Source organism: Physeter macrocephalus, chromosome 11 (assembly GCF_002837175.3).
Source record: "Physeter macrocephalus isolate SW-GA chromosome 11, ASM283717v5, whole genome shotgun sequence".
NCBI classification, from domain to species: domain Eukaryota; kingdom Metazoa; phylum Chordata; class Mammalia; order Artiodactyla; family Physeteridae; genus Physeter; species Physeter macrocephalus.
Window position 1 is genome coordinate 67,822,326 of NC_041224.1, and position 17,922 is coordinate 67,840,247.

Below are 17,922 nucleotides of genomic sequence, written 5' to 3' on the forward strand. Positions count from 1 at the left end.
TACCACCCTTTCATTATCCCTCATCCTCCATATGACCACACTTTCCTGCGTATCCACCTGAGATTGTATGGTTTGTCTGTCATAATTACCTTCTTGCCCACTCTCCCAACTGTCTGGCTACCCTGCCTCTTGGTAGTACACACTTGACAGAGTTGTCCTCATTACAGCCACTTTTCTGCGTATTCTGCTCTGCGCCCCATGCATTTGAAAGTGGCAGGAGAAAAGTATCAGTTATGTTGAAAGGCTCTTTTGACACTTATGACCGCTAACCTCATATGGATAGTACTGTCCCAAAGTCCTATTGCATGTCCCTACTTATTCATTTCAGTACAGATCCCATGGGCATTAAAAGGACAATAAAAGAATACCATGAACAACTCTTTGCCACAGATTTGATAACCAGGATGAAATGGACTGATTGCTTGAAAGACATAATCTGTTAAAACTCACTCAAGATGAAATAGACACTCCGAATAGGCCTAAATGTATTAAAGAAATTAAATCAATAATTAATAACCTTTCAAAACAGAAAGTACCTGGCCCAGGTGGATTCACTGTTGAATTCTACCAAGCATTTAAGGAAGAAATTATACCAATTCTCTACAATCCATTTTAGAGGGTAGAAACAGAGGGAATACTTCCTAACTCATTTTATGAGGCCAGCATTATTCTAACACCAAAACCAAACAAAGACGGTATAAGAAAACTGCAGACCAGTGACTCTCACAAACATAGATACAAAAATCCTCAACAAAATATTAGCAAATCATATCCCACAATAAAAAGAATGATACACCATGAGCAAGTGGGATTTATCCCAGAGGTGCAAGGTTGGTTCATAATTTAAAATAAATCAATGGAATTCATCACAGCAACAGGATAAAAAAGAAAAAACCTAGTTTTATATCAATGATGCAGAAAAAAAATTTGACAAAATCCTACACCTAGAAAAGATGATAAAAATCTTTTAGTAAACTAGGAATAGAGGGGAACTTGTTCAACTTAATTAAAAAAAAAATACAAAACCCTACAGCTAACATGATACTTAATGGGAAAAACTAGAAGCTTTCCCATTAAGATCAGTTATGAGGTAAGGATGTCCCCTTTCACCATTGCTTTTCAACATCGTAATGGAAGTTCTAGCTAATGCAATAGGACAAGAAAAGGAAATAAAAGGTATACAGATTGGGAAGGAAGAAATAAAACTGTCTTTGTTCGTAGATGACGTGATCATCTATGTAAGAAATCTGAAAGAATCAACCAAAAAAACTCCTATAACTAATAATTGATTACAGAAGGTTGCAAGATACAAGATTAACATAACAAAAGTCAGTTGCTTTCCTGTGTACCAGCAATGAGTAAGTGGTATTTGAAATTAAAAACACAATACCATTGGGACTTCCCTGGTGGTCCAGTGGTAAAGAAGCTGCCTTACAATGCAGGGTTTGATCCCTGGTCAGGGAACTAAGATCCCACAATGCTGCAGGGCAACTAACTAAGCCTGTGCGCCACAACTAGTGAGCTCGTGCACCTCAATGAGAGAGCCCAGATGCTGCAAACTACAGGGCCAACATGTGCTGGAGCCCACCCACCACAACTAGAGAGAGAAAATCCGCATGCCGCAACTGGAGAGAAGCCCGCACACCACAATGAAGAGCCCGCGTGCCGCGATGAAAGATCCTGCATACCTCAATGAAGACCCGACACGGCCAAAAATAAATAAGTAAATAAAATAAATAAATAAATAATAAAATAAATCTAAAAAAAAACAAAACCACAATACCATTTATATCAGCGCTCCCCAAAATTAAATAGGTAGGTATAAACCTAACAGAATATGTATAAGATCTATATGAGGAAAACTATAAAACTCTGATAAGTGAACTCAAAGAGCTAAATAAATGGAGAGACATTCCATGTTGACGAATAGGAAGACTCAATATGGTCAAGATGTCATTTCTTCCCAGGTTGAAGAATATATTCAATACAATCCCAGCAAATTATTTTGTAGATATCAGTAAACTTATTCTAAAGTTTATATGGAGAGGCAAAAGACCCAGAATAGGCAACAAAATATTGAAGGAGAAGAACAAAGTTGGAGGACTGACACTAACCAACTTCAATACTTACTATAAAGCTACAGTAATCAGGCAGTTGATATTGGCAAAAGAAAAGACAAATAGATATATGGAACAGAATAGAAAGCCCAGAAATGTACCCACGTAATTAGTCAACTGATCTTTGACAAAGGAGCAAAGGCAATACAATGGAGCAAAGGTAGTCTTTTCAACAAATGGTGCTGGAACATCCATACGACAAAAAAAAAAAAAAATGAATTGGGACACAGACCTCACATTCTTCACAAAAATTAACTCAAAATGGACTATTGACCATAAATGCAGAAGTATAAAACTCCTAGACAATAACATAGGAGAAAACCTAAATGACCTTGAATATGGTGATGACTTTTTAGGTACAGTTTCAAAGGCATGATCCCTGAAAGAAATCAATGATAAGCTGGATTTCATTAAAATTAGAAACTTCTGTTCTGCTAAAGACAATGTCAAGAGAATGAGAAGACAAGTCACAGACTTGGGAGAAAATATTTGGAAAAAGATATCTGATGAAAGACTGTTATCCAAAATGTACAAAGGACTCTTAAAAAAGACTCAACAGTAAGAAACAACCTGATTGAAAAATGAGCCAAAGACCTTAACAGACACCTCACCAAAGAGGATGTACAGATGGCAGATAAGCATATGAAAAGGTGTGCCACATCATATGTCATCAGGGAAATGCAAATTAAAACAATGAGCTACCACCACACACCTATTAGAATGACCAAAATTGGGAACACTAATAATTCCAAATGCTGGTGAGGATGAAGAGCCACAGAAACTCTCATTGAATGTTGGTGGAAATTCAGAGTGGAAATTCAGCCACTTTGGAAGACAGTTTGGCAGTTTCTTAACAAAATTAAACATACTCTTACCTTGTGATCAGCAGTCATGCCCTTGGTATATATGTAGATGAGTTGAAAACTTATGTCTAAACAACAACATGCACATGGATGTTTATAGCAGCCTTTTTCATAATCGCCAAACCTGGAAGCAACCAAGATATCCTTCAGTAGGTAAATGGATAAATAAACTGGTACATTCAGCTCTAAAAAGAAATGAGCTATCAGGCCATGAAAAGACCTGGAGGAAATTAATTGCATATTATTAAGTAAAAGAAGCCAGTCTGAAAAGGCTGCATACTGTATGATTCCAACCTTAGGACATTCTGGAAAAGACTAAATATGGAGACAGTAAAAAGACAGGTTGTTGTCAGAGGTTTAGGTCCATAGGTTTCTTCAGATTCTCAGGGGAGTTGACGAGAGTTCTAAGAGAGGTGAGTCAAATCTCAATTTCCTCCTTCCCCTTTCCTTCTCCTTTCTTTCTTTTTTCCTCTTTTTCTCTCAAAAGTGATTGATTAAAATAGTATAACATTTGTTATATTGAATTTTATTTAAAACATGAGATTCAGTTGTGTCTAGCTTTTTCCAAAAGTTTAGGTTGCTTTGTCTTCTGTTGAATGTCTTGGAAACAGGCACAGTAAGTCATAACAATGGGATAGTTACCTGATTTTTTGAATCTTGGCTTTGTCTCTTACTTAGTGTGAGGCCTTGGGTTTATCATTTAATTTAGCTAAGCCTCAGTTTTCTCCTTTATAAAATGGAACTAATAATAATAACTCTGATATAAAATTGCTTCAAAGATTAAATGATGTATAACTGTATGGAAAGCACTTAGCACAGTGTCTGGCACATAGCAAGTATGACATGAATATTAGATGCCACTGCAATTATTATTATCACTGCTGTTATTTTTATCAGTGGTAGGTAAGAGTGCTGTATTTTGAAACTCTATACAAACTTATCAGCCTCTACAATTTGATATGCTTCTTCTACCTTTCTTCACAAATTTGGCAATTTTGCCATTAGTTTATTCACATTTTTCTGTGAGCATATTTCTTCACCTCTTTATCTTTCCCACTATAATCATACCTAACATTATATGGGTACTACTATGTGCTAGGTGTTATGTGAAATGCTTTATGAACATTGGAGCAGAAGTTGGAAGACTCGGTTCTAGTCCCAGTTCTGTCACTCAGCCTTTTGACTTGGTCAAGAAATTGAATCTTACTGAGCGTTAGTTTTGTCATCTACAAAATAGGAATAATAATATTTCAATATTTGTCCTGTCTTTATAGTTTGTTGTGATGATTAAATGATATGTTTTCAAAAGCCCTTCATAAAATGTAAATAAATGTGCAAATATAAAGTATTACTATTTTTGTCAAGCTTAAATGTCAAATTTGTATAGTACATTCATTGCCCTTCAGATGGAATTACCTAGCTGTAGTTTCTGCCTTTCTGGAGTCTTTCTTAGTAAAAGCCTCACATAGAGCAATCACGGAGAATAGAAACATCTTAACCTAAAAGCAGTTTTGCCTATTCTACATTTTAAGAAAGGTTGGCTAAAGTATTGGAATCATATACATATGGATGCATGATAGGGTAAATACATAAATGGGTGAAGATGAGTTAAATTATTTTTGAGAATTTTATAAGATTAAGGTCTGAATTCACAGGAAGCTACTAATGTTTTGCTGATCACTCTAAGAAGTTTGTGAAGGAAGTATAATTCAGGAAAATTCAAGTTAATTTTAACTTTGGGTGGTATATAGGAAGAGAAATGAGGTGGTCTGGAATATTCGGTAAAGGGTTGTTAGCACAGGGCCTTGGGGTGCAGTGTAATGGGAAGTCAGCGGTGTAATTGCAGAGCTCTAACTGGAAGATAGTCTCTTGTGGCTATGTGATCTTGGACAAATCAGCCTCTAAATCTCAATTTTCTAAGCTGTAGAGTTAATAATACATACTTTAAAATTTGTGTGAGGGGATATTTGCCATCATGATTTATCATTTACTATTAGGGTTGGAAAGTGCTTGGAGAGCTGTTGAAGCAAAGGTTTTGTGGGTTGTTGATGATTACTTTAAATTTTATTGCTTGAGTGTTGAGAATTTGGGCCTGGACTAAGGCTGTCAGATAAAATATTTACTAATTTTTATTTGCTGAGTCTGACAACCTTAGTCTGGATGGGGGCTGTGGAAGGAGGATGAGCAGCTCCATCTCAGCCTCTTAAGTGTGCATGTCTTTGTGCGTATAAATGTTTTGTTTGCTTGACTTTTGATAGTGAAGATTCTATATAAACCGAAGATTGGCTATAAAAGATTTTTGAAGTATAGGAATCACTGTTACATTGAAGGCCAAAGCCTAAAATAAAACAGGAGAGTATTAGCTTCTATTTTGGATATTCTTCACTCTGGGGCTCTTCTATGAAAAGGAAAAACAAACAAGCTAATAGGAATGACATACACACATACAAAACAACCCAAAGAAACTTGAGATTCTTTGTTGTTGTAACTGTAGTACAAGGTTAGTATTTATTTATTTATCAGTTTAAGTAGCCACAGAGAGATAAGCAACTCTTTTGTACTTCTAGTGAGAAGTTCAGGTCTTTATGTAAACTGCACGCTCCTGTTTGTGGTGGAATGATTCTTTGGTACAGTCTATAAAAGTATAGAATATAATCTTATAGTTTCAAAGTCCACCTGTGCAGCTGAGGAAAGATTGGGTCATATGAATACTATAGTTTCTTTATTTGGTGAGTCTGCTCTGTAGCTGATTTTATTCATCAGTGTTTTCTAGTGAATTGTTTTGTATTTATATATTTTTACTTTTAGTGGAAAAAGGTTTAAGATAAAATTAAGTAACTGAGTATAAGTATAGGATATGTCATTTCTAAATGAAAAGAATATACACAAGCAATTTCAAAATGTTGAAATTAGTATCTGTTATTTGTTACTGTATGTAAATGTGCCATACACGTATTTTAGTAAATCAGGAGCCACTTTAGTGCTCCTTTTTGACTAAGAGTCTGTTCACCATTAAAATCATCCTAATCTTCAATGAAACATGTAATTGACCTTACAAACCTGCCACTTTTATTTAAGTTGAGAAGTTTTGTTTTGATGAATTCAGTGTGATATAAGCTAAAAAGAAGAATGTCATGTTTTTAAGTATTTATGTTGAAAAATTTGATTTATCCAAAAATCCAGTTCCTGGAGGCTTTTAAAAAATAATTTTTCTTGTTTTGTTTTATTTCATCAGAACACTACAGTAGACTGTAAGATAACGTCATCTACAACTGGTGATAAACACTTTGATAAAAGTCCCACTAAAACAAGACACCCTCGGAAAATTGATCTAAGAGCGCGATACTGGGCATTTCTTTTTGACAATCTTCGCCGGGCAGTAGATGAAATCTATGTAACTTGTGAATCAGATCAGAGTGTGGTGGAATGTAAGGTAAGGTTTGCTTTGAGGCTTTGTAATCCATTTGAAGTCAGATTCTCCAATTTTTGCTACATCTGACTCGATAATTTGCCTCAGTATACAGTACTTTAATAATAACTGTAGTCTCCATGCTATACGCTAGACCTGCAGAACTTATTCATCTTATAACTGAAAGTCTGTACCCTTTGACCAACATCTCCCTATTTCCCCTATCACTTGCAACCACTGTTCTACTCTCTGCTTCTGTGAGTGTGTCAGGTTTTTCTTTGTTTTGATTTTTCAAGAGTACCCTTGTTGTTGTTTGCATTACCTAATTATGTACTTTTATATTCTGTGCAAGATTTGGTAGAAAGTTGTCTTGATACATAGTCCTAGGCAAGAAATTAAAGGATAGGTACACATACACACAATTTATTAAAAAATCTCTCTTATCTGTGTTCTCCATTGGTACTGTAGGTGGCATTAGTGAGATTTTCACATTCTTTGGTTTCCTGTTTAATGTCTTTAATTGGACATTGCTCCTTTTCTGTTGAGATACTTATCACTCTTCTAATTCACTGTGATCAGGGAAAAGTGAGATTGATGGCTAACCATAAACAATCCTGGGCAGGATTGGGATGTCATTGTAAGGTGTGTTTTCTAATTTTAGATAACCTTGTATTTGTAATAGTATATTAAACAGACACATAGCATAATCTGGCTCTAAAAATGCACTAGAAAGTCTGGCCTTTTAGTAGATACAAACTATATACTGTATTAGTTTATACTAAATAAAATTATTTTGAGAAAAACCATAATGATACATCATCATAGAAATATTACAGAGGTAGCTTCTGTTTCTACAGTGAACATGGTTGAAAATCCTGGAATTCATGGTTTAACCTTTGAAATATCCAAAGGATCAAAGCAAAGTTACATATTGACACAACAGCTATGTTTCCTCTAAAATTGGAAGCAGCCAAAATGTTTTAAACTAGCCTAAAAATATGACTCTTCAGAAACAGTTTTCAGAATGAACAGTGATTGAAATCACCCAAATTTATGCTTTGGTTGTCACAATTAATATTGTTACTATCAGCATGTAAAACTTTTTATGTTTTAAGAAAAATATTTTTAAGGAAAATCTTATCATTGGGGTGGAATGAATCAGCATGTTGTGGTAGAAAACACTATTGGATTTAATTTTGGGTTATAGTTTCTTATATAAAATGAGCATGTGGGCCTAGATAATCTTTAGGTCATCCCTAGAGATCAATAAGATCAGCAGATTCTTTGATTTTGTGATTAAAAATAACAAAAGGTTGACTGAAGAAATCAAATTTGTCAAATGTATACTTCTTTATAGAAGTGAGTTGGACCAATTGCAACCATGTCTCTGTGATGAGCAGAAACTCTTGCACCTATCTCTGTTACTATATTCAGGGAAGCTAGACTTGCCATAAGACAGTGTAGCTTTTTAAAAAAAAATTTATTATATATATGCAATGGAATATTACTCAGCCATCAAAAAGAATGAAATAATGCCATTTGCAGCAACATTGGTGGACCTAGAGATTATCATCTCTAGTGAAAGAGAAAGACACATGCCGTATGATATCACTTATATGTGGAATCTAAAATATGATACAAATTAACATATCTATGAAACAAAGACAGTGTAGCTTTTATTTTCAGTCCTGTCAAAGCTTTGTGAAAGTTTAACAGTAATAGAAATTGGTTGTGCAAGTTGTAGATTATAAGAATAAAGAAGATTAAAAAAAATTTTTTTTAATTTTTAACTTTTTATTATGAGAATTTTCAAATACAAAGTAGAATAATGCAATATAGGGACTTCCCTGGTGGCACAGTGGTTAAGAATACGCCTGCCAATGCAGGGGACACGGGTTCGATCCCTGGTCTGGGAAGATCCCACATGCTGCAGAGCAACTAAGCCTGTGCACCACAACTACTGAGCCTGTGCTCGAGACCCCGTGAACCACAACTACTGAGCCCACGTACCACAGCTGCTGAAGCCTGTGTGCTTAGAGCCTGTGCTCCGCAACAAGAGAAGCCACCACAATGAGAAGCCCACACACCAAAACGAAGAGTAGTCCCTGCTCACTGCAACTAGAGAAAGCCCACGTGCAGCAATGAAGATCCAACACAGCCAAAAATAAATAAATAAATAGATAATTTTTTTAAATTAAAAAAGAAAGAAAGAATGGAGAAGATTTTGACAGAGGCGTAGAAATATGTTCTCTATTCTTTGTACTGTGCCAAGATGCTCAAAGGTTTATGCTGAGAAATAAAATCTGGGAGCTTAAAAGTTAATTTCATACCCAACTCTGCTCCTCTCCCCATCTAGGACTTACAGGTGGTGATGTAAAAATATACAGTTTAATATTTGCTTTATCCATGTGTTGGGTATATAATAACTGGAGTTCTATTTTTGTTTTGTTCTATTCTCATTTTAAAAGCACTTCTATCCATTATCTCATTTGATTATTACCTTTGTAAAATGTATAACCCTCATTTTATAGATCCTCATTGTACAGGTGCATTCAGCCTTTGTTTTGTAGATTTACTGACAATATTTATCCTTCTTTGTGATTTTTGTGCAACGCCTTTGTTAAGTAACCACAGTTCAATTCTTTGTCTCGTATGTAAAATGCAATTAATAACTCCTGTATTATGTAATTCACATGATAAGTACAGCATGAAAAAGTATCTTAACTGTATCAACCAGGATTGCTGACCAGAGCCAATCTCTTTAATCAAGAGGCTAAATTTCTCATTTTTTTCATTTAAAGGCATGCCTGTTATGCCATCAGCTACTTCACTGCATGACTTGCTAAGAACTGACTTTTCCAGCAAAGCTGTACTCTGACCATCACCACTGCATTTCCCCTTCTTCCATATAAAGTGGGCTAGGGGGAGATTGCCTTTTGGGGAGTGCACAGTTAATGAAGTTTGATGTGGTACGTGAATTGCTTGTGAAGTTTGTGTGTATGGCTGCAGGAGACTGGCATCTTGTTCTCTGGCTGGATCTTTGCCATGCTGATTTTGGTGCCTGTGGAATATGTTGAGAGATTTTGGGGGAAAGCATACTGGGAACATATTGTACTTTCCATTCCCTGTTTTCCATTTCAACCTGGGGGAACTGGATGTGTGGCTCTGGAATATTGGGGGCATCCTTGAATATAGAGACTGGTACCTACATTTCCCTTAGAGATTTCATAGCATAATAAGCTTGCTGGAGTAGCTCATGCCAGCTGGGCTTGAAGGGACTTTACGGTAGTATGCTTTCTTTGGAAGGAGATAGGATGGGACTTGTCATTGACCAAGTAAAGAGGACCCCCAGTGCATCTCACGATTTATGTGAGGGTAGAATTGTGTACATTAGTGAAGATGTTGGAGTAATAGGGGCTTCCTATGGGGACACTTGGTTAGGTAAAATATACCAACCTCTGTTGGAGTTGAGGCAGATACTGCTTTTGCAGAGGGAGCCAGGGTGAACCTGACCACTGCCTAGAGAACCATGAATGTTCCCTGTGCAGAAATTACCATGTACTGCAGAGATCAGTAGAGACCACTGACTTCAAATTGATTCAGAGAAAGATTAAGGATGCATCTCTGTCTGGCAGCACTTGTTTCTTTTGGTGGTCAGTATCATCTTAGTCCCTGGAGAAGGACTGGCTGATGACTGTAGTAGATCCATCACTAATAAGTGGTGAGCTCTATAATAAGTAGGATATTGCTCTGTTCCCACAGCTGCCACTTATGGCAAGGACATAAGTTTGTGAATGTAGGAGAGTTTGAAGGGGTACAGAGGAGGAAGAGAGGAGAGACACAGTGAGGGCAAGCCGTGTTCTTCCGCACCACAAGCATCTGCTAAGGGCCATGTAATTCTCACTTGTGCTAATAGGCAGGTTGTCTGTAGATGGGATTTAAAAACCAAGCTTTGATAATTGAATGTGACTGAAAAACTGTGGAATTTCACTGAGCATACTCAGCAGGCTTCGGATTCAACTGAGTAGTTATATGGGGGAAAAATAAAATTATTCTATGTTTATATTTCAATAGTTGAGACTTCTCAATTCAACAAGTAAGGATCAAAATGAGATGTGGGAAAGTGCTTAGAAAGGTATGACACGCAATAAAAAGAAAATAAATTTTATAATTAGATGAAAGGAGAAGTCACAGATGGAGAAAGAAGAATATAGGTCCAGGACAGAGAAGGAATCATCATAGAAGTAGGAAGAAGATAGGAGAATAGGAATGTCCCAAAAGCCATGGAAGAAGTAGGAGTGGTGCATAGGTTAAGAATGACTGCAGTTGAGAGAAAGCTTGTTCAACTTGACATTCAAGAGGGATAAGAACAGATGGGATCAAGGTGGAAATTTGTGATAAGAATTTGAAATTCCATTTGATGGGTTCTTTGCTCTTTTTATTTTGAAAAGTAGGAGGTGTGGGGTTGGAAGTTTGAAGAGAGTGGAAAGGTCTGAAATAACTGTGTTGGAGAATGAAAGGGCCGACATATAGAAACCACAGCAGCCTTGAAGGTCACAGTTGAGATTGGAAATTCTTCTCTTTCCTGTATCTTCAGTTTTCCTTATTAGATTCTTTTCCCATCAGCATACAACATGCTTATTTCTCTTCCATTCTGAACTAAAAAAATAAGAACCAGAAGAAGAAACCCCCAAACCCTTTCTCTACTTTACTTATCCTTTCATCTACTCTCCCAGTCCCCACTTTCCTCCTCCCCTTCTTTTTTTTTTTTTTGCGGTAGGCGGGCCTCTCACTGCTGTGGCCTCTCCCGTTGCGGAGCACAGGCTCCGGACGCGCAGGCTCAGCGGCCATGGCTCACGGGCCCAGCCGCTCCGCTGCATGTGGGATCCTCCCAGACCGGGGCACGAACCCGTGTGCCCCGCATCGGCAGGCGGACTCTCAACCACTGCGCCACCAGGGAAGCCGCTCCTCCCCTTCTTAGCCAAGTTTCTTAGAAGAACTTTCTACATTTGCTGCCTTCATTTCCTTTTCTCCCAGGTACTCATTAGTCTACTCCAACCTGGTGTTACATCCTATCAGAGCTCCTGTTAAGTTCTTATTAAAGTCACTCAGTATTACTAAGTCCAGAGGCTGTTTTTCAGTCCCTTCCATGAACTCTGAGTAGCGTTTCATGCTGTTGACCACTCCCCTCTTCTTACAGCACTGCCTTCTTTGGCTTTTATGGAACAACCTCTGCTAGTTTTCTTCCTCCTTTGTTGGCTGCTGCTTCTGCCTCCTCTTTATTGGCTTTTTTCTTTTCCACCTGACCTTTAGCTTTTGAGAAGTCATTAAGGCTCCTTTTAGACCATCTTTCTCCCTCTGCAGTTTTCTCCATGCCGTGGCTTAATTTACTATTCATTTTCTGATGATTCATAAATTTATATGTCTAGCCTATGTCTTTCTTCTGATTTTCAGACTTGTATATCCAACTTGCCTAATTGGCATCTCCACTTGTATATTTCACAAGCATGTCAAACTGACATATATAAAACCAAGTTCATGGTAACTTCCTCTGCCCCAAACCTGGAGATGTATTTCTCTTCCCCCCTCCTCCCTTCACCTCACACCAGCCACTGTCCAATGAATCGGCCTCTTTCAGATTACTTTCTAAACCTTTCTGGTCTGTCCTCTTCTCTCATTCTCCACTGCTACCATTCTAGTCCAAGCCACCAGTAAAAAAATGCCTGGATTACAACTGAAACCTTGTAACAGGACTCCCTGCATCCTTCCAATCCATTCTCCACATTATAAGCAAAATGATACGTAAAAACCACAAAAATAAGCTCTCATTTTTTTGATGACAGCTCCTCAAAAGTTTCCCTTTGCTCTGAGCATTAAAATTTTCAGCATGACCTTCAAATCTTGAGTGACTTGATCGGTGCTAACCTAATTTCACACTTTTCTCTCTCCCTTCTGCCTCATTTAAACCAGCCTTCTTTCAGTTAGTCAAACATGCCATGTGCTCACCAGTCTTCAGACATTTCCACATTCTGATTTTTCTGCCAGAACACTAATCCCTCATTCTCCTTGCCCAACACCTCCTCACCTCCCCCATCCCTTTTACCTAATTTCTATTCTTAATTAGGTTTCAGTTTAAGTGTCACTTCCTCAGGGGGAGCCTATCCAGATATTTCAGACTAAACCAGGTTCCCCTATAACATACAGTCGTCCCTCAGTATCTGCAGGGGATTGGTTCCAGGACACCTTCTCCCCCAACCCCTGCCCTGTGGATACCAATATCCATGGATGCTCAAGCCCCTTATATAAAATCACATAGTACATTCAGCCCTGGGTATCCAGGGGTTCTGCTTGGGCACGTATGGCCCGACTGTACTCTTAATACTTTCCCTAGAAGCACTTATCACAATTGAAATTACATAATTGTTTATTTTGTTATTTTTATATCTGTCTCCCTTACTAGACAGTAAGCTCCATGAGGACAGAAACCACACTGTCTTGTTTACCCCTCCATCATCAGTTCTTGGAACTGGCGTTGAAACACAGTAAATGCTCTGTAAATAGATGTCAAAAGGCTGTGTGAAGCAATGAGACTACATAGATTTTGGGGGTAAAGACACTGGTTTACACAGTGATGTGATTCCCTTCTCTCCTGAGTTATACTTAGCATTCAGTCGCTTGCTAAAAATGCACAAAGATGGTGGGTAGATGAATTAATCATGGGTAGGTATTTTTTAGGCAGATGCAGTGTAATTTCATTGGAGTAAAGAATTGAAGAGTGTAAGAGAGTAGTTGGAGTAGTGGACCATGGAACCTAAGCTGGATGGGGAAGGAAATGACTATTGCAGAAGCCTGACAGATGTGGAGAAAGTAAAGAAGCTAAGTGTTTACAAATATCCTTTGGATATGGTAGGAATAGGTAAGGTGGATTCTCTGTAGGAAATTGATAAGTTTATATTTATAATTTTAAAGTTACTCTTTACATATTCCAAATTATTACTGTTTTTAGTCTCCTTGATCTGTCAGACACAGATATTTTAGTCTCCCACTACTATTGCCGTTTCTTCAATATTTCCTTGAATTTCTGAGAATTTTTTTTTTTTCTTAGAGGTACGCGGGCCTCTCACTGTTGTGGCCTCTCGCGTTGCGGAGCTCAGGCTCAGCGGCCACGGCACACGGGCCCAGCCGCTCCGTGGCATGTGGGATCCTCCCGGACCGGGGTACGAACCTGTGTCCCCTTCATCGGCAGGCGGACTCTCAACCACTGCGCCACCAGGGAAGCCCCGAATTTTTTTTTTTTTTTAAGTTGCAAAATCGATTTATAGAATCATCCCATCTAGGCACACAAGTGCAAAAGTCTAGAAGTGCAAAAGAAGTTTTTGCAGCAAAACAATAGGCTGGAGAGCCTTGGATTATAGCAGAGAGAAGGGTGGAGAGTAAAGTGGTTAGAGGAGTGTCCTCAGAGGCTTTGACCTGGAGACGGGGAGCCATGTTAGATCAGTTGGGGGGAGCACTGAGGATGGGCGGACTCTGGGAGAAGACCTCCTTTCAGGCTGTGCATTGCCAATTTGGGGCATTGCCACAACGAAGTATACTCAGCAGTGAGCAGCAGAGGGAGGCCTTGGATTTGAGTCCTTAGGAAAACATCTTCATTTAATGCCATTGTTTCTATTGGAAAATCAGATTTAACTTAAGGCAAAACTTTTAGGTAATAACCTGCTGTAGGAATAAGTATTACATGCATGTTTACTTTATCATAATCTACTTTCAATTAATATCAGACTGTTTCATGAAGAGTGTAAGGACATTACAACAGCACAATTCCATTGACCTACTGCACCTTTTATGTTCTCATTGCTTATATTTTACTACTCTATACACTGTAAGCATCTCAATTTCTTAATTTTTGCTCTAAAAATCGATGGTCTTTTACAGAAATTTGAAAAGAAAATATATAAAATAAAGGTACTAAGATTTTTTTAAACCATTTTGCTGTAAAGGATCATATGAGTTGCATTTTTATTGTGAATTTAACATTTGTGAATTCTGTTTTGTGTGATGTTAATATTATAATCTATCTTTTTTTGGTTTGTTTGATTTGCCTGTTGCCCTTTAGCTCAGGTATTGTAGTTTGTTACAAAGAACATGAGATTCTGCACAGGGAGAGTCGGCTAAGAGTTCACCTGTGCATTTATGGTCTAGGCTTTGGTTACCTCACCATTTTTTTTTTTATAAGCTTGTTTATGATTTGGTCATGCAGGTGAGAGTATCTAGCAGTTCTCAATAAGCTACTCTGGACATCTTTAAATCATTTACCTAATGGATTTTTAAAAAAATTTATATATTTATTTATTTTTGGGTGTGTTGGGTCTTTGTGTCTGTGCGAGGGCTTTCTCTAGTTGAGGCGAGCGGGGGCCTCTCTTCATCGCGGTGCATGGGCCTCTCACTGTCGCGGCCTCTCTTGTTGCGGAGCACAGGCTCCAGATGCGCAGGCTCAGTAGTTGTGGCTCATGGGCTAGTTGCTCCGCGGCATGTGGGATCTTCCCAGACCAGGGCTCGAACCCATGTCCCCTGCATTGGCAGGCAGATTCTCAATCAATGCGCCACCAGGGAAGCCCCCTCACCATTGTTTTCCATTAATAACTATCTTTCAAAAATTTACTTTTTATTTATTCAATATATGTATAAATTGTGAAATGATCACCACAATAACTAGCTGACATTCATCACCACACATAGTTACAATTTTTTTTCTTTCTGGTGATAAGTTTTAAGATCTACTGTCTTGGCAACTTTCAAATATACGTTATTATTAACTATAGTCACCATGCTGTATATTACATTTCCTAGACTTCATTATTTTGTAACTGAAAGTTTGTACCTTTTGACCAACTTATTAACCCATTTCACCTACCTCCCACCCCATTAATAGCTATCTTTTCCTCTGTCTGTTTCTGGTCTTATTCTAGTTATGTATTCTTTGCTGTTTTTCATTCACTGTATGCTTACAGTAAAATTTTGCTATTTTTATTGATTAAAGAATAATTACTCCTATGTATATAACATTTCCTGAGACATTATTTTATGATTCAGTGTTTAAGTTATAGAGGTAGATGAATTGTTATTTTTTAGTGTATTTAACATGACACTTCATTGATGATGTCTTCGTTGATAAGTCTTTGTTCCTTCTATTTGGTTCTCATTTATTATAATCAATAGATAATAGATTATTTTTCTTTGGGGTATTTGGAATAACTTAACTTGATCCCACAATCACCATGTTTTAACTATTACTGGGGTTAGTCAAACCTAACTTATCTGGGCTAAGTTCCTAGTAATGGTAGCCTAGTTCTTAGGAGTAGCCATCAAACCATATTATACTTTAATTTTAGAAGATTTCTTCCTGATTTCTTTATTTCTGTTAATGACCACCACTCTCCCATCCACCCATGCTTTTTCTTTGTCAGCTGCAAAGTTCCTATTCATTCATTTTTTGCAATTTTTTCCCATTCACACATCCCCTCCCTGTTTCCTAGTGTCAATACATTGCCTTTTAAAGACCTTTATTACTCTCTGGTGAACTTTTTTCTTGTCCTTTTGGGTATGTCCCTGTCTCATTGTTGTTGTTTTTTTTTTCCCGTTTGTAGTGCTTTTTACCAATGACATTAATCTTTCATTTTTTCTTATTTTCATTTTAACATCTTTAATGGAGTATAATTGCTTTACACTGGTGTGTAGCTTCTGTTTTACAACAAAGTGAATCAGCTCTACATTTACATACATCCCCATATCTCCTCCCTCTTGCGTCTCCCTCCCACCCTCCCTATCGCACCCCTCTAGGTGGTCACAAAGCACTGAGCTGATCTCCCTGTGCAAAGCCGCTGCTTCCCACTAGCTATCTCTTTTACATTTGGTAGTGTATATCATGTCAGTGCTACTCTCTCACTTGGTCCCAGCTTACCCTTCCCCCTCCTTGTGTCCTCAAGTCCTTTCTCTACATCTGCATCTTTATTCCTGTCCTGCCCCTAGGTTTGTCAGAACCCTTTTTTTTTAGGTTCCATAGTTAGCATACAGTATTTGTTTTTCTTCTGACTTACTTCACTCTGTATGACAGACTCTAGGTCCATCCACCTCACTACAAATAACTCAATTTAATTTCTTTTTATGGATGAGAAATATTCCATTGTATATATGTGCCACATCTTCTTTATCCATTCATCTGTCAATGGACACCTAGGTTGCTTCCTTGTCCTGGCTATTGTAAATAGAGCTGCAATGAACATTGTGGTACATGACTCTTTTAAAATTGTGGTTTTCTAAGGGTATGTGCCCAGTAGTGGGATTGCTGAGTCATATGGTAGTTTTGTTTTTAGTTTTCTGAGGAACCTTCATACTGTTCTCCATAGTGGCTGTATCAATTTACTTCCCACCAACAGTGCAAGAGTGTTCCCTTTTCTCCACACCCTCTCCAGCATTTATTGTTTGTAGATTTTGTGATGATGGCCATTCTGAATGGTGTGAGGTAATACCTCATTGTACTTTTGATTTGCATGTCTCTAATGATTAGTGATGTTGAGCATCCTTTCATGTGTTTGTTGACAATCTGTATATGTTCTTTGGAGAAATGTCTATTTAGGTCTTTTGCCCAATTTTGGATTGGGTTGTTTGTTTTTTTGATTTTGAGCCACATGAGCTGCTTGTATATTTTGGAGATTAATCCTTTGTCAGTTGCTTCGTTTGCAAATATTTTCTCCCATTCTGAGGGTTGTCTTTTCATCTTGTTTATGGTTTCCTTTGTTTTTCAAAAGCTTTTAAGTTTCATTAGGTCCCATTTGTTTATTTTTGGTTTTATTTCCATTTTTCTAAGAGGTGGGTCAAAAAGGATCTTGTTGTATTTATGTCATAGAGTGTTCTGCCTATGTTTTCCTCTAAGAGTTCGATAGTGTCTGGCCTTACATTTAGGTCTTTAACCCATTTTGAGTTTATTTTTGTGTGTGGTGTTAGGGAGTGTTCTAATTTCATACTTTTACATGTAGCTGTCCAGTTTTCCCAGCACCACTTATTGAAGAGGCTGTCTTTTCTCCACTGTATATCCTTCCCTCCTTTATCAAAGATAAGGTGACCATATGTGTGTGGGTTTATCTCTGGGCTTTCTATCCTGTTCCATTGATCTATATTTCTGTTTTTGTGCCAGTACCATACTGTCTTGATTACTGTAACTTTGTAGTATAGTCTGAAGTCAGGAAGCCTGATTCCTCCAGCTCCATTTTTCGTTCTCAAGATTGCTTTGGCTATTCGGGGTCTTTTGTGTTTCCATACAAATTGTGAAATTTTTTGTTCTAGTTCTGTAAAAAATGCCAGTGGTAGTTTGATAGGGATTGCATTGAATCTGTAGATTGCTTTGGGTAGTAGAGTCATTTTCACAATGTTGATTCTTCCAATCCAAGAACATGGTATATCTCTCCACCTATTTGTATCATCTTTAATTTCTTTCATCAGTGTCTTATAATTTTCTGCATACAGGTATTTTGTCTCC

At 37.6% G+C, this 17,922-nt stretch overlaps 1 protein-coding gene across 18 annotated transcripts in view; it reads left to right on the top strand.

Moving 5' to 3' along the window:
* Positions 1-17,922, top strand: part of SCAPER (S-phase cyclin A associated protein in the ER) — a 491,770-nt gene that overhangs the window by 60,572 nt on the left and 413,276 nt on the right. For all 18 annotated transcript variants that reach the window (XM_055088136.1, XM_028495131.2, XM_024128925.3 and 15 more), the window contains exon 5: positions 6,216-6,413. In XM_055088136.1, coding sequence (XP_054944111.1) covers positions 6,216-6,413 — 198 coding nt within the window. The remainder of the gene's footprint in view (positions 1-6,215; positions 6,414-17,922) is intronic.